Source organism: Toxorhynchites rutilus, chromosome 3 (assembly GCF_029784135.1).
Source record: "Toxorhynchites rutilus septentrionalis strain SRP chromosome 3, ASM2978413v1, whole genome shotgun sequence".
NCBI classification, from domain to species: Eukaryota; Metazoa; Arthropoda; class Insecta; order Diptera; family Culicidae; genus Toxorhynchites; species Toxorhynchites rutilus.
The window spans coordinates 137,785,447-137,803,990 of NC_073746.1; the positions used below are offsets into that span (position 1 = coordinate 137,785,447).

The following is an 18,544-nucleotide window of genomic DNA, read 5'->3' on the forward strand; positions in this document are numbered from 1 at the left end:
GTACCAGAGCGGCAAAAATGGTTCTCTCCGCACAACATTTGTCCAGCGCATCTGATTTGCCACCAATCGATGATTTTAATTAACTTACTCACAATAGAACAGAATTTATTGACGGAAATTTTCCGATTCATTAATTACGTAAATTCTTTTCTCTCCCTCTCTTCACGCCGGTGTGCAGAAAAACACCAAACAAAGCCCCCGTTGGCAGCACGGTTCTGGCGCGGGCGGTAACGGGAGCGGCGGAGGCAGCATCGGGCCAGGGCCTGGAGGGCAGCTCGGCATAGGCTCGGATGGTAAAACCAGAGATGGCAAGCCGGACCCCACCGAGGACGACAGAGGCGATCCGGACGTGATTCCGGCACAGTACGGTAAAAATGATTTACTTTTTTCGCCCTTCTTGATTAACTTCGCTGGCGGTCGATCTTCCGTCGCCAATTGATGGACATTTTTACTGACATCTCCTCCAGTGCGCTTGATGGGATGCCAGTGGTATTGTTGTGGACGACTAATTTTCTCTTGTCTCCTTCACTTTTCTGTCTGCTGTTTTGCAGTGTCAAACGATGGCGAGGACTCGAGTTTCAATTCATCGAAATGGCCCAACGGGAGCTACGTAAGTATCGGACGCCAGTAAACACTAGTGCGTGACTTTTTTTTTGCCTCGGGCTCTCAAATTGGAAAAACCAGACATGCATGACAAACCGCACCGGACGGATATTGATGGAGTGCGGATGAAGGTTATCTCCCGGGTGATAAGTTGTCAGTGGTTTCGACATGGTCCCAGCTCGGTTGATGGCAATGACGAACAGCACCACGCGTTGGCATTCAATTCGACAATGAAGAGAGCTTAGAAATATTTTTATATCATTAAGTTATTAGTTATAATCTCAAGTGTAGTAACATTGGTCAGGATGTTCAAGATCACATTTCTTGTTCATCAATGTAGAGTTGGAAATGAACATATACACTTGTCGGAACGTGGTGCAAAATAGGGATTATTTTGTGATTTCTGAATGACTGTAATTCCATATTAAATGAGAACCTGGAAATTATATCATTTTGAAGCTGGTCAATTGTCTAAAACTACCACAATGCCGAAAAAGGCAACATAAGATCATTTTTCTTCATGACAACGCTCGATCACATATGAAAAAACGGATTACGGCACGTTGGAAACACTCAGCCTTGTTGTCAATAATTTCAGGTGATTATCAAATGTAGTTTTCAAACTTTTTATTGAATAACTATCGTAAATAGGTGTAAAACACAATTCTGATTACGTAGTAATGTTCTCTAATGATGAACACTCGTAAATGTCCAAGGAATTGTTGAATAATATTAATTTTTCACTGAACTGCGATTAAATGAAAGTTGACCCAATCTCACTCACCTCAGAGGGGGGACAATGGGTCAAAGTAGTGAATATTACATTCTATTAAAAATTGTGTTTAGACATCAATTTCTCAATAATTTCAAGATAATTTAACAACATGTAAGTGTCTTGAATGATTATTTGAGTTATGAAAATAGTGTTAATCCACCTAAAAGTGCGATGGAAATGTTTATATACAGCTATTCCATGTCAACCCGATATAGTGATTCTCAGATTTTCGTGAAAAGTGATAGTTTTGTTCTTTATCACAAAATATTAGTCCCGTATTATTTTATTTTTTTTCCCACTTATTCTAAAAATTACTTTTTTTAAAAACTCGTTACATTTGAACTACTGCACCGATTCAGATGATCGACATATCAAATCAAAGCCAATTAGCTAGTATCATTTCGAAAAATAATATATTTGCAGAAATTTTGGATTTTGGTCTTTTTTTTTATTAATTCGTTTATTTTTACAGGCTCAGTTACTTAAGTTTAAAGGAGCCGAATTCTTAAATATAATTTTAAAACTATATATATAAACAATTTTCTTACATCTATGGTTAGTAAGGTGGAAAACCGATTACTCGCGGTGTACTCGAGATTAGAAGGGTGACATATTTTTAGGAGAAGGATGGGATATAAGAAAATTGTAACAATGTTTTTTTTTTATCCCATTTATTTATTAGGCTCATTAGCATTTAGCTGTAACAGAGCCGGGTTTAATCGTGTACATGTACATATGTGAATGTTTCTATAAATTGTGAATTACACAGTAATTAGTAGTAACCATGTAGGCGTTAAGTTTTCTGTTCCATTACATAATGATAAATTACACAGTAGTAGCCATTTAGGCGTAAGGTTATTTTTTCTGTGCATCCATTGTTCAGCAAAAACACTAACGTTCCATTGTATAGCAAGCATTTTTACAGCTCCGTTAAAACGTTCAAACTGAACGACATGAATTGAATAATCGCATTCCATGTCAATTTATAATTCTGCGCGGCAACGTCACGGTCAATGTTTGCATAAGTTAAACGGAACCATAATCGAATCAGCATTAAATTTTAATTGGTGAAATCGATTATTGCAATCGGCGCCGGTGTGAAATGTGTTACATTCGCCGATAAACGAATGACATATTTCCACAAAAAAAAATGGCAGCTTTATATGATTCATACGTACGGGTCGTCGCATAATTTGTAATTGATGTTTATCCTAATTCACATAATGAGACACCGGGAGTGTTGCTGTCCTTCTATTTTATTGAAAAGTGGTTGGGTACAACCAGAGCTAATTTATTTCGCTAGTATCCATATAAAACCAATTGGAATCGAACCAGTATTTCTAACGCCTCGCCGATTCGGAAGTAGTGCTCTCTGTTTACATGTAGCCTATCAGAGTTGTTATATTAGAATCAGTTCGAAAACATGGTTTCCTCTGCTTCAGTTGAGCCGGAAATGACACCTCGCCTGGACGAGCACGGAACGCCCCCATTCCTCCCATTTATCCTCCGACTGAAGGAGTTTCCGAGCAAGCTGTTGACATTCTAACAAATGTATTTTCGTTTATTATTTTTCGTGCGCACAAACGAACCATCTCTTCGATGTAAATACGTTTTATTCCGGGCTGCCAGGGAAAAGAGATGGCGCACGATGAGTTTATTATTGGCATTGGAACACAATTGTACATTTCGGATACATGTAGCCTGTATCGAGGTACTCACACTAGAGCTTGGCTGTGATGCCGATGTCGGACGAGTTGTTGTATATCCATTTTCTTGGCTGACGCTTGTCTTTCAACTCAATCGAGACAGGAGGCAAGCAAGCCAGGACTGACTTTACACCAAGATGTCTTTCTCGAACAAGGGCCAAATGCTACATAAAGGACGTTTTGCTTTGACTTGAATTTCATTGATATTCTAGAGCTATTAAATTTTCATGTCTCATACCATGTGCCGAACATGGCTGTTGATGGAGAAATCGATTGTGTAGAAAGTTCCTCGCCTCTAATGCACATGGTGAAAATGACGCTCGTCCTAACCCGGAGAGTTTCCAGGATGGCCGCAAGGAGACACTGGAGTTGTGTATGTATGCCGCCATGTGGAGGAAGCATACCAAGTGTTGAGGGTACACTTTGGAGTGATTGATTTTCCTGTACGGCATGTACTCGTTTACTGTTGTTTTGCGAAATAGGTCGGTATAGGGCTTCAAGGCACTTTACGTTACAAAGGAACGTTGCATATTAATGAGACTCGTTAACCTTCGCCATTTCGTTGTACTCTCTGGCATTCCTGAAACCTGTGAGACGAGTCAATGTTACGAAAATGGCTGAATCCCTTTGATGGAACAATAGAGAATGCTTAAAAGGTTCTCAATGACGTTAATTTTTCCTCCAAGTATGCATATAAGTTTGTCCTGTTAATGTAAGCAAATAATTGCCCATCGATAACCTTTTGGCTGGGACGCAAGTCCTGATCCTGTCGTTGTATGTTATACTAGCTGACCCGCCAAACTTCGTCCCGTCCAAAATTTGTTTTTTGTTATCAATAGCAATAAAAAAAATCAATACCTTCAAACATTCACGTTTTCTTACTAAGCGCAAGTTCATGAGTCCAATCGCAGAACTGTTCATTGATTGATTTTCTAATCGACCCCGTTGAATTTACCTTTCACTAAAAAAATCCTTGTACTTCTACCAAAACTCATCATTATAATATCAGATTATTTTCAGACACAATTCTCGTTCAATATTTTTCAAACACTTGCAAATAACATGTTTCTCCGTTACATGGAATAAAAGTTTGATACAGAAAATATGATAGAAAAAAGACAGACCCCTCCCCCTCTTCTCCCTTAGAGAGGGGGGAGGAGTGTCCAGTCACCATAGAAACGTTTCGTGCCCCCTAAAATCTTCAAATGCCAAATTTGGCTCCATTTGCTTGATTAGATTTCGAGTTATGAAGAAATTTGTTTTTCATCTGTATGGCAGCCCCCCCTAAGAGAAGGGGGAAGGGGTATCTAACCACCATAGAAACATTTATTGCACCCTAAAACCTCCATATGCCTAATTCGGTTCCATTTGCTTGACTAATTCTCGAGTAATGTAGAAATTTGTGTTTAATTTGTATGGCCTTAAAGAGGGGGGTGAAGTGTCTAGCTTCAATAACCTGCGAGGTAAAACTGCAACGAAGGCGGCCGAAAAAATTCGTGTAGTTTATGCACCCGATACTGTAACGATTCGCACAGCACAGCATTGGTTTGATCGATTTCGTTCTGGTGTAGTGGCTGTCAAAGATAAACCCCGTACTGGTAGGCCAATCGTTGTGGAAACCGATAAAATCGTTGAAATCATCCAAGTAGACCGGCATGTGAGCACTCGCTCGATTGGCCAGGAACTGGGTATAGACCATAAAACCGTTTGGAACCTTTTGCAGAAGATTGGATTCCAAAAACATTGGATGGGTTATACCTATGATATAACCGCAAGGTTAACGTAGGACTGCCGTTGGCTTGAAAATCAATTGTATTTCTTCAATTAGCAATAATCCCACCTCGGATGTTCCTCATTAGGTACGATATCGCCGCTGCGCAGAGCTATCTTTTGTGTGCATTGATTAACTTATTGATTAAACTAGTGAATGAATGAAACTATTTACGAATTCAATTGCAAACAAATCCCAATTGAAGTCAATTAATGTATTATGGTAGTAGTTATCGCATCAAATAGTTATCAACATTTTGCCCAATCAATAAACGGTCTGCGTAGAAGTTCAGTGAGCTGGCGACATGACGAGATATCTTTCAATACAGTCTTGAATAATCGAGCCAAAGCGTTGCATTTGTACCCTCTTTTATAGACCGTGTTATCAAAACGAATTCCGGAGTGTAAAAATGCATAGGGGTATAAAAGTACTGAAGACTTGAATGTATCTGCAATGCCGATTTTCCCAACTTCTTGGTTTCTGAATCTGTATTGGGAAAACACATTCCGGTTTGCAAAAATGCGAGCGAGTATAAAAGTACCCGTAGTTTGCATCTATTTTGCAATGCCAATTTCCCCAGGCTTCATGTTTTTGAAATCTGTGTTAGAGAAACACTCCAATTTGCAGAAACGCGAATGAGTACAAAGGTACTCGCTGCTTGGATCTAATTTGCTATACCAATTTGACCTTGCTCCATGGTTTTGAAATCTGTTAGGGAAACATTCCAATTTGCAAAAACGCAAACGAATACAAACGTTTCCGCTGCTTGCATCTAATTTGCTATGCCGATTTCCACAGGCTCCATGGTTTTGAAGTCTGTGTTAGGGAAACATTCCGATTTCCAGAAACGCAAACCAGTTCAAAAGTACCCGCTGCTTGCATCTATTTTGCAATGCCGATTTCCCTTGGCTCCATGGTTTTGAAGTCTGTGTTAGGGAAACATCCATCCATTCCAACGATCGTACCTCAATCGTTGCGCAATCATAACTGAGCGGATTTCTGAGCGGCACTTGCTTATATACCGATTGGTGTGATTTCAATAGCCTGTTTTGAAAGCAACTTTAGGGCTATTGAAACAAGTTTTTGGATCAAAAAATAACAAGCATATCACGCGTAGACATTTTATCTTTCGAATGAGGTGTTTATAATACCATTTCGTTCAGTTGTTTAGGAGCTATTAGCGTTCAAATTCTCGTTCTCCGGCGTAACGCTTTCGTTTTCGAAATTTTGAACTTACACCCCAGTATAGAAATGAAAGACGTAGTCCTACGTCAAAAAGCTGGATGTATGGGTGCCACACGAGCTGACGCAAAAAAATATTTTAGACCGAATCAAAGCCTGCGATGCACTGCTGAAACGGAACGAATTCGACCCAGAAGATGAAGAAGATGGTGACTGGTGATGAAAAGTGAACCACGTACGACAACCTAAAGCGAAAAAGTCGTGGTCGAAGCGCGGTGAGCCGGCCCAAACCATCGCCAAACCCGGATTGACAGCCAGGAAGGTTTTGCTGTGTTTTTGGTGGGATTGGAAGGGAATCATCCACTATGAGCTGCTCAACTATGGCCAGACCCTCAACTCGGTTCTCTACTGTGAGCAGCTTGACCGTTTGAAGCAGGCGATTGACCAGAAGCGGCCAGAAATGATCAATAGGAATGGTGTTGTTTCCCACCAGGCCAACGCTCGGCCTCACACATCCTTGGTGACCCGCCAGAAGCTACGGGAGCTCGGATGGGATGTCCTATTGCACCCACCGTATAGTACGGACCTGGCTCCAAGTGATTATCATCTCTTCCGGTCCATGCAAAACGCTCTTGGTAATACTAAGCAGTGTTTGGATTTCGATCAAAATCAAATGATACACAATGTGTCATGCAAGTAAACTCTCACGAACATATAACCAAATATGAGAGGATCATTCAGATACTTGTATGAATGTCAGCAATCACTTTTGTAAGTTTTTTTTTGCAAATAAGGAGGGTGGTTTTATAGTTGGGGGGGGGGTTGATAATGAAGTTGCCTTCTAAATGGTAACAAGTGCGTTTTGCGAACAAAACGGCGCATATTTGACTTAAATTGGATAATTTTAAGTATGTTAAATAAAGCGTCAAATTTCGATCAGAAATACGACATTTCTTTTTCCCCAACCCTATATGTAAATATATCAGCAGTTGTATCGGAGTTCGTTCTGCACTACACCGTGACAAAAATGTTCGGTCACAATTTAGTTGAATTGCCAATACGAATGCTGCCATCTGTATGTCAAATAAATGGGTCTTCATCATAGTACAAAATGACAGTGTTGTATCCATGTGCATTTTGTTTACATTTTGCGAAGATAAACGGACGCAAAGAAATTGTTTTTCTATATTCTGAAGGTATTAACCTGGATGGCAATGTATGGAGTGCAAGTATTGAAGATGTACCTGCCCATAAGCAGAACGAGTCACGGTATGAAACTAAAACATCAGTCAATGTTTTTGAGGAGCAATATGTAAAAGAGGAAAAGTTCCTTTTATTTTAATCGAAAAGGTGTGAAAATCAATGCAGCTTATTACCTCGACACAGTTTTGAAGCAAAACGTGTTTTCTCGCTCAAGAGAGTTGGTTATTCCATACAGCATTAATTATTCTTCCCCATCAGTAGAAAATTTTCGTATCCAATATTGTATGCGCGCGCAACGGAAAATGTTTCGCATCGCGAAAATTATATAATTTTCAATCGATTATAGCTCAGTCGCCGAAAGTTTCAAACTACAGAAAAATTTGGTGCCTGGAAAATTTGACTGATTATATTACCAAGGATGAAATCTTCTCCCAACCTTAATCCACTGGGTTATTTTGTTTGATCGTACATGAGGGGCTTAGAATGCAAGGGGTGTAAGTGACTTGATCGATTTCTCTTCATCAACTTTTTCTTCAGTTAATAACTCAACTGCAAAAACGTTCCAATTTGAGTTTGCTATAGAATCCGATAGATGAGGTTCTGACCTATATTCCGCATTGTCAAATACAGCTGGGAATGTATTTGCAGCTAGGTTATGACCAAAAGAGAAAGTCGATGTAGAGAAATCGATCAAATCACTTACACCCCTTTCATTCTAATCCCCTCACATGGTTTCAAAGCTTAATGACTACAAAATTCCAAGCTTATTTCAATTTAAGAAAGTTATCTCCAAAATATGGGATGATATCGGTCGGTGTTTACTTAGATCGGACTAAGTAACAAACAAAGAAAAAATGAGTTAATAATAGCAAACAATCAAGAATTTCTCAACCTACATTCTACTTTTCTCACTTATGTTGCAAACAGCCAGGTTTATGGCATAAATTTATTTTAACTGTTCAGCAAAAACTGATAATAGTATGCAGTCAGAGTGGACCAAACGCAGATGGCAGCATTGCCACCGTGAACTTTTTTCCTTGCTGGAAATGCGTTTCGTAGAACCGTACAATGCGTTCGCGGAGCACGTGCTGTTTCGTCGCCATCTTTGCTTTGACCAAATTCAAACTAGCAAAACCAAACATGCCTACTGTTTCTAGGGAGCCCAAAGTGCAATTTTCTTGGAGAAAGAAAATTTTACGCTCTTTATTTGAGTTACTGAAAGGTATTGAAAAAAATCTAATTTTTTATTTAACACCCGTTAAATAAATTCCATGAAAGTGTATGATCAGGTTTTTGCCAATGAGAAAACGATTGCCTCGAAGTTGTATAAATAAGAATGCACCAGAAAAAAGGAGGCTTTCATAAAAACACCCAACGCACCTGTGGAGTTTTGGCCAGATTTGGCGAGTTACCATAAGATAGTCCAGTGGTATCGTCGCAATGAGGTGGATCTAAATCCATCCAATTCTCGCCAATTTCGTTTGATGGTTATCCGCAATTATATCAGAAAGACAAATAATTTATGACGGGGATTCTTACTGGCGTAGTTTTACACGAACAGGTAATTAAATGTGGACAATTTTTTGCAGTTTGTTTAAATATTTTCAATGAACCTAACAAAGTTTTTTTTTGAACGAATTATATTATGTAGAATATTAATTTTTTTAAATTATCTTGTTTTTATTTGTATTTATCTCTATTAAGACTGTTGGTGATGATAGTCTATTTTAATTTTAATTTTGTTGTTTTTATATTGTATTATTTAAAAAAAAGTAGTCCACAAAAGCTTAAGCGTCGCGCGTGACAAAGATATAACTGATATATAACTATATAATAATATAATAATATAAATTTAATATAACTAAGATAACAAAGATGATAACTGAAAGATAATAATTTTAAATTGAATGTTTTCTAAGTGCCGGTCTAGAAATTTTTCGTAAATAATTTTTTTTCAATTCCTGTGGATGAGGATGTTCAAAGTCAATCCAAAACAAGGCTGGCGGTTAGATTTGTGCTCTGGTGAACCACTTGGCTGCAAGGGCCTCGTCGGGACCGTATCGGCTCTATGGCGGACATGGCTGAACATTGGCTTGTCATTTGACATTGCAATTTTTTAAACTTATATCTGTAAACAAAATCAGTTCGTTGTTTTTTTTTGTTTGTTAAACTAATTTTAATGCTGCGAAAAAAAATATCTTCTAGATAACCACAACCCTCTTCAGAGGAAGGAGGCGGGACCATCGTCATCATTTCATCATTTCTATGGCGAAAAGCTTGTTAGTCAAAAAAATTACATAAAAAGAGGCTTGTGCAGGTTAACTGTTCCAGGTTTTTGCCAATAGGGATGAGGCTTTATATAAGAGAGTCATATTGTAATCTAGAGATGGGCAAACCGTTCACGAACGGTACGAAAGAACTAGTTCGCCGAAAGAGTGAACGAACGGTCGTTCTTTTTCAAAGAACGGTAGTTCTCCCCACGAACTGATTCCGAAAGAACGGTTGGCGAGTGAACTGTTTGAGAGCGAACTGATTGAGAGTGAACTGTTTGTGAACGAACTGTTTGCGAGTGAACTGTATGGGTAATAACTGATTGAGAGAGAACTGATTGGGAACGAGCTGTTTGAGAACGAAGTGTTTACGGGCAAACTGTTTGCGAACGAACGAGTGCAGCTGAACTGATTTGTGCTGGACGGAATGGATAAATATAACGAGAACGCTTGTAAGAAAAATAAAACGATATTATGATTTATGAGTAAAATACATGTAACACTGGGTTTATTTTGTTAATGTATACTCAATTTTGGGTGAAAAATTTAATTAGATTTTCGTAGTTTTGAAGGCAAAACTACATATTTTCAATTTCATGTATTCCTTCAATTCCGCATAACATTCATATACTTCCTGATTATCAGAAAAAAAATCTAGGGGAAGCTGGGGCGATTCATGAATAAGGTAAACATGGAATCTTTTAGTGGGAGCAATATTTTTTCGTTTCTTTTAATCTATTGTTTGGCCTAGTACGTGTACGTGTTATCATGATTGTTTGTATAATTGTTTGTTAGCGAAAAATTAAAAAAAAATCGCTGCTGGATTGAACCATTATGAAACATGATCTTACATGGAACCTGTATTTGCCCTAATAGAAAATATGAAATATTGCACATGTTTTGGGTGCATCAAATTATTACATATCATATTGTCGGCTAATAAACATATTTCCACATACAGTTTGCGACTTTTAAAGAAGAAGCTTTCCCCACTAAATTTCAAAAATATAAATACTATACAAATGAAAAAATCCACTATCCAATCCAACGATATCAATGAATAGCTGTTTATTGAAATGGGGTTCCAGCTAACATTCTATGTTGTTCTTAATACCGCTGAACGAAAGAACGGTTCAAAAGAACTGATTCACTTAGATGAACGGTTAGTGACTGAACTGTTCATCAAAGTGAACTGTTTTGCCTATCTCTATTGTAATCGTCTTCAAAGTGGTGACAACTAATCGAGCAAATTGGTACACATTTGACCTAAATCGAATCGTTTACATTACCATAAATTAAATTTTGACATTCACGTGAAACTAATGTACACAACGATTACGATTCATAGTATTTCGATAAATATACTAACACTCCGACCACTAAACAATCTTGTATCTAAAATACGAATATTTTCTGAATTTGCAGTTTATATTACGTCTTCGATTTATACCTAATAACTTCAAAGCAAAACCTTCGATCCCCACTCCGCACTACGTCCCAAATAAATCATTGCCAAACTTCAGGAATACGCTCAAAATGGCTCCTTTTACACCAGCACAACCCAACAGCTGGTGCAAACGTTGCCAATTAATTGCGCGGAATTTCGAAATCAATTAAATAATTGTTGCTTCCCCCTCTCTATCTCTCTTTTCATATTCCAACAGTACGAACGTTACCCAACTCGTGACATGCGGCCAACGGAGCTGCTGATACCGCCGGAGGGCGTAGCCCACATCGGAGGGGTCGGCAGCATTGGTGGCGGCAGTGCGACATCCACGCCGGTGGTAAATCAATTACATCCGAATATTAATCAGTCCGGTGACCCTTCCGCGAGCCTTAAACTCGGAGCGTACTACAGCACTTCGTCGGGGGCCGGCAGTGGTCTGAGTGGAGGAGTTTCGCTGGGACCGGGTACCACCGGCCCGGCGATAGGGTTGTACGGAGGCGGGCACCATCAATCAAGCAGTCTGCTGCCGAACGGTGGCCCGGGCAGCGGAGCTTCCGCCTCCGGAGCGCAGCAGGGGGGTAATCCGAACGATTACGACATTAATGTACATACCATCAAAAATATGCTAATGACCACTAGGGTACCGGAAAGCTGCGTCTAGTCGTCACTCGGGAGGACGATTCATGCGTGAGGAAGACCACAAATCGCCGATTTGTCCCGGCCGCAGGTGCTCACGCGAGCTTGAGTGCAACGATATCTAGCGAATCAGCGAGATGTGTACTACAGTACCGGTGAAATGGTGGCAGTTAGACTTGTTTTGTGATTTTTTTAAAAATCCAACGAAATTTTCTGCTGTGATTATTTTGGTTCATTAATATAAGACATAACTAAAAAAACTATCATCATTCCTGATTTCTTGGTATTTCATTAAGTAAATTCGATATTTCAAGATTCCACAATTGATGTGCGTGTTCTCAATACAGTATCCATTGGCTCAATTCATTTGATGTTCCATATTCCACACCTATTTGTATTTTGAGTGCCAGTCAAAACACAACGTTGCTAAACCTTTGCGGTGTATATGGATATATAGTGCAAGTGATAGCAGCGTTAAAAATGAAAAATATAATCTGTCTACCCTTCCCTGAGCATCTCACTAACTAAATATTTACATAGTGTTGCACTTGCCGACAATTATGGGGTCAGGCTCTGTTGCAGTCTGAATATGAATCATTCGCGTTGTCCTATGATCCAGCTGCTTCATGATGAAGCTGAGTTGTCTCATTCTCTTTTGTGTCATTATTCGTAGCATGTAACAACAAAAGAATGCCACTTGGGAAAATGACTTCTGTAAGATCATATAAAATCCACCATTTCTAACACAAAAACTAATTTTGGACTACATGAAACATCAAATATTTTGAAAATTTTTTTGAAATATTTTGAGCCGAATTTATTGTGTACATTTTTCTCATGTTGTATATCGAACAGTAGCCATTAAGGTGTAAGGGTATTCCTATCTTATCGATACACATTTTTATCTATTACACATTAGCCATTTAGGCTTAAGAGTATTCCTATTCTATCGATACACATCGTTACACTATTGTTTGAATGTTTATAGTTGGACTATATACCCAGCGGGACTGTTGATATGAGGCTTCCATTGTTGTGTTATAAATAGCACCAACTACCGATGCAGCAGATCGATCGTATGTGAAGTGAGAGGCTAGGATCACCATCACATGATGATTGATGCATTGAAGTAGTTGCTAGAATAACACACAAAGATGGTCAGTTGAGGGCCCTGAGTTATGAGCTCATGATTGTTCGCTTAGTAGCGGACACGTTACCAGTTATGCTACGAAGACCCCCAATTTGATTTGTGTCCTGAAAGATGCCGACCTTTATTTCAAACTGTGAACCACAAACAGCAGATCCAAAACGAAGATTATTGTTCCTTCTACTTCGCGATTGTGGGAACAAAAGTAGTCAGCATCATCGAATGATGCGGGTTGCCTTCCACTAGTCTAAAATCCAGTGTACAGATTTATCTGGAAAGGTACAGTTTTTTTTCGTTTCTTTGGTACAAATTCTGTACGGTACAGGTTACAGATTTTTATCTGAAATACAGATTGGTATAGATTTTGTGAGTGTAAATCTCAGACCCTTACCCAATCTAACGAGTATCAATGTAGTATTGGATGAGCTTACAGGGTTTCTATGATGGGGATTTACAAAAGTTAGAAAACGCATTCCGCACCCAAAAAGTGAAAGGAATTTCCGGTAGAAAACGAACATTTGCAGGATTGGTGGACGAAAATCGGATGTCTTTCATTGACGGCTCGCTCGAATTTTGTTTTGTTTTGTTTGAATGTTTTTAATATTCTCTTTAATATTCTATGCTTCACATCTAGGTAACCGTCGATCAGTTTTACTTTCAACGTTATCAACAAATGAAAAAAGTTAAAAAATACTTTTAAAATTAAACGGTTTTATCATATACCCCTCGATTTTATTTTAGTCTCATCAATGCCCTAGATTAATGAAGAAAGGGGTGTGATAACTACTAACTGCTACTTACCTAATTATTTTCTAGCTTTTAATACATTATATGTATTATTATTACGTTAAATCACAATTAAACCGTTTAAGGGAAACCCCGGTGTGGAAGATCGAAAAAAATGATTTTTCTATTTGCATTTTTGGGAAGCTTATACCCTCAGAAATGTTGTCCTAAAAGGATTTTTTGATATTTAATTTCGTTGGAAAGTTACAGCCAAAAATATTAAATCACCTCAAGGGAGATAATATTGCTGTACGAATTTTACAAAGTGTTTTATTATGATTTTTCAGCTGGTGGTATCGATATCTCAGGATCTACTCGACCGATTTAGCTGAAATGTTTTATCAGCATGTAAAAATGAATTATCTAAAGCGTTACATAGCCGTTTTTTGATATCTCATTTGTTCGATTTTTTATGAGCTTCTAAACAGCAATTTTTCATGAAAAATAACTAATTTTTAGTAAAAGTGGCCTTCATTTTGGGAGTTTTTCGTATTTTCAAAAAACCCCTATGTAACGCTATAGGAATTGTCCTAAAGTTTAAAAATATTCATTGGGATTCGTTCTGCGACAGCCCATTCCTTCAGAACCGATATCACCAGCAAGGACCGATTTTCAGACAGCATCTAGCTGTCAACTGCGTAATAATAATTGTTCGTGCTCTCGAAAAATGGAAAATACATCTTCAAACATACCTTAAACAATAAACAAAATACCCGAACACTTCACTTCATTCCTAACATCCGAAAAAAAAATCACGAAAATTCATTATTTTTCGACCTTCCAGACAGTCCCCCCCCCCTTAACTTAAAAATTTTGTTTTATTTTCTAATTTTGAGTACATTATCTGTATCATTAGTATATTCCTCTACAATGAAACCATTCAACAGTTTTTTTTAAATTTTAATTCCTTGCTACACTTTTTTGGAATATTTTCATGAAGTACTGTGTTCTTTTAGTCAAATCATTTCATTTGATACTAATATTAAGGGGTTACCCAAAATACATAGTGGCGGTGACCTTTTGGATTTATGTTGTTCATAATGTAGTGTGTTCTCCAAGTCAAATCTATTCATTTGGTACACATATCCCGAACAAACAAAAATATGTTAAGAAACTATGAAACCAGTCATTTTGTAGCGGCGTTCAAATTAAATTTTCGATATTATGAAAAACGCGTAATTATAATGACGGCATAAATAAAGTGTATACTAAATTTCAGAGCAAACAATCAAAAGAAACGTAATCTTTCATTTGATACCTATATGCAGAAGTTATATAAAAAAGTTAATGGTCATTTGGAGACAGTCGTGATCTTGGATTAAATTTTTTTATAGATAACTATGTTCTACTAGTCAATTCCATTTGATACCTATACAGGTAAACTTCGATATAACATACATTTCTCTTTCAAAATTGTACGTTGTATCGAATTGTACGTTATATCGAAGCAAAATAATGAACCTAGGAACAGCTTATATTACTTTTTTATGTTGTTGTTTGGGTAAGGTAAATAAATAATGATGAAAAAGTTCAACTAAAAGATGAAGCCAACCTTTCTCATGATGCTTCCCTTCATACTACTCGATTCATTCAGAATCCGGAATCATAAAACCAGTTGTATCTAGAGATTGGTTAAAAGTACAGGCCACCAAGTGACCTTTGTTGAACCTGTGAGATTGACGTGAAACTCCCAGTACCTATTTCGGAAAATATTTTTTACACATTGATCATGTGTACGTTATATCGAGGTAAAATGTACGTTATATCGATGGGCGTTATATCGAGGGTACGCTATAACAAGGGTACGTTATATCGAAGTTTCCCTGTATTGATGGGGTTTTGAAAATATACATGTCGCCATTTTTCGTTGATCGCCATTTTGGATTTGTATTTTTAATTTTGTGTTCTACTAGTCAAGCCTTTTCAGCTGATACCCATACTGATGCGGTTCTGAAAAAATATGTGATCCGCCATTTTGCAGCGGCCACCATCTTGGATTTTCAATTCATGGAATACGCAGTGTTATAATCAGGTGTATGGCACGATTCTCGCTATCTCACTCTACCTACCGTCACCGCCTATCTCACTATCACTCTGCTGTAAAAGTTCATCATCGACATCACGATATGTCAGATGGTGGTAAATTGGTAATTCGCGATGACAGTGGCAAGTGAACAGTGGACTTCAAATTAGGGCCATAATTTGGGTCCCAAGCTCGTTACCACTCGTCTCTATCAAATTATAAGACACGAGACCGGTTTTGAAATTTTTAAATTTGAATGAAAATTTTCACACCATATTATTTAATTACTTGAAACACGTATTTCTGACTTTCATTCAACCATAGCGCTATACAATTCCATCATTGTTACTGATTTTTATCATTATAAAATAAAGTTGTCTTCATAAACAATTTTCGTATGAGACTTTTTACCCACCTGCATAAAAAAGTTTTTAAATTGAAATAGAATACTAATTTGATGTAGAAAAGCCAATTTTCATTCATAATTTCAATTTGGAAAACGTTCATTCCGACTGAAAATCAGCTATTCTTTGACGCTCCCCTAAACTAGTAAACGAAGCTCAATGCCGTCAACGCGGATCGCTGTTTTGAAGAAAACAAATACTTTTGACATTTGAGATGTTGGCACCAAAAACATGGCGGGTGCTATACAGCCGGTTATAATGACATCAGAGATAAATATATGTTCCAAATTTCAGATCAATCGGTTAACGGGGTGGGGATCAAATTTATATTGATGTGGGACAGCGCCACAGACAAAGTTACAAAGTCACACACGTACATACAAACAAGTCAAGCTGAATAAAACCGTTTAAAAATGACGTGCATGTAGGGTTCTCAATAACAGAAATATGAAATTCAGAATGCAATTATACAAATCATCTACATGTCCATATTCCCTCCACTGTCCGTCTTACCCGCACTTTCTCTACTCTGGATTAAATGCGTAATAATTGTTGTATCGACATATAGCGGGCACTTATGGTTGCTGAATAATCCTGGAACTTAATTAAAACATTTAACCCAATTAATACAATATGTATGTATTGAGACAAGGTTCACTACAACACTACTTACTCCAAACAGGCGTCCAACATAACAAGCGCACTGGAGTAGAAAAAAGGAGAAACATCATAAGAATGATTTCATTAATGGGCAAATCATCAAAATCCGTCCGCAGCAAAACTGTTCCATGAAAACGTAACATGTTTTCTGATTTTGTCAAAAATTTTCGCAAATGGTCTGCAATAAAATTTGAAGCTTTTAGAATAGCAGTATGGTTTATCCTTCGCCGAAATCAATTAATGTAATTTATACAGTAGAACCAAGTACTTCTTTCTCAACTTGTTTTGAAATTATCCTTTTATATTTATCAAATGATTTGGGCATGGTCGAGCACTCTCCCAACCATTGCTTTATAAGGAAGCAGTACAGTATTTAACTTTCCGAAGTTCTAGACAATTTGACCGATCGTAGTTATTGAGTCAGTGTTGTTTATTCGATATTAGTTTTAGACAGGTTTGCCTGTCGAATCATCATGTTTCAAAAAAAAGTAATAGACGCTCTTGGTAGCACAATTAGTATTAGTATATATGTTTGCGTTTTTCCCGCATTTAAACATTTAACTTCTTGGCCACATTCATGGTAAAACAATCTACAAACCACTTGAGAACTCTTCAAATTATGAAATGCGCTATCTCGAGTTGTTTTTCCAATAGCAGGATGCGACAATGTCTGGAATTTGTCAGAATTCTAAGGATGTAAACAATACACGTCGAATAATGTTTCTGTAGAAATGGTTTACTTTACGCCGCATTGCATTATGTTTTATTTTCGACAAGATGGAACACTGGTCGTGACAGTAAACATTCACGTAAGAATAGTGGGGGTGAAGCGGTCACTTGTTTGTTTGATAATATAACTATTCACTATTGCTGCCATATTGATAGTCACCTTATGGTTGAAGAGTTACATGTGAGTCAGTAAAGTTGTCGAATGTGAAAATATGAATAAAAAACAGAAATGGCTCTCTCGGTAGCCATTTGGCCGTAGTTTTGTGAGCATCGTAATTAAAAAATTCTCGAGAAATTCAGTCTTTTCGACTCAATATCTTCGACAAATCATTAGTTTGGACGACTGTTCACGTATTCTAGGGGAGGTGAAAGGATATTTAGTGCAATTACAGCGATAAGTTCGTGTAGAAAACACTTCATGCTTTGGGGCAAAATGGTCAGTGGTGGATAACGACTAACAATGTTCTGTTTACTAAAGCTGATAGACCCTCGTCACATACTGCTCTTGAAGATGTCTCTTTTGTACCTTTGAGTCTGAAAAAATATGCCACCCTATCCAAAACCAAGCCTCACTCTGCGAAACGTAACGTGTTTCTTACTTCGTTTCTGCACGTATGAGAAAATTTCAATTACAGATGAATAGGTCCAAATTAATACATGTACCTACTATTTCAATAAAGATTGAACCAAGTTTAGAGAAGAAACAACTTATAAATCTTTTAAACCACACCGGGTGACAACTTTACTCCAACACTAAATAAGTGTTCGATTTTAAAACTCTTTTTATCATCGTCAAAATGAATAAATTGAATTTTAAGTAAAAATCGTTTGCTATTGTAGCAGTATGTAGGCGCAACAAATGAACAAACTCCTTAGGGGGTGACCACTTCACCCCCACTTCCCCTACCATTGGAAACCATATCATGATTTGGGAAAAAAACTGAACAAATGCGATTCTTCAAATATAACCCATAATACACTACTAAATATGGTGTTCAGACAACTTTTTAGAAACAAAAAAAAAGGCAGTGCCAAAACTCCAATAAACGACGAACCTTTAAAAAAAATAAAAAAATCTTACAGTATTTTACGATTGGATACACTACAATACACGATATTTTACTAGGACGAATACCTTAAACGGCATAACAACAGTGCAATGTACTCTCTGAGAAAGCTGCTAGGAGTATTATCAACAGTTG

At 37.6% G+C, this 18,544-nt stretch overlaps 1 protein-coding gene across 2 annotated transcripts in view; it reads left to right on the top strand.

Moving 5' to 3' along the window:
- LOC129780282 (neural cell adhesion molecule 1-like) overlaps positions 1-17,963 on the top strand; it is an 876,690-nt gene extending 858,727 nt beyond the window's left edge. For both annotated transcript variants that reach the window (XM_055788354.1, XM_055788355.1), the window contains 3 exons: positions 179-368; positions 552-610; positions 11,175-17,963. In XM_055788354.1, coding sequence (XP_055644329.1) covers positions 179-368; positions 552-610; positions 11,175-11,618 — 693 coding nt within the window. In that variant the 3' untranslated portion in view covers positions 11,619-17,963. The remainder of the gene's footprint in view (positions 1-178; positions 369-551; positions 611-11,174) is intronic.
- Positions 17,964-18,544: the final 581 nt, after the last annotated feature.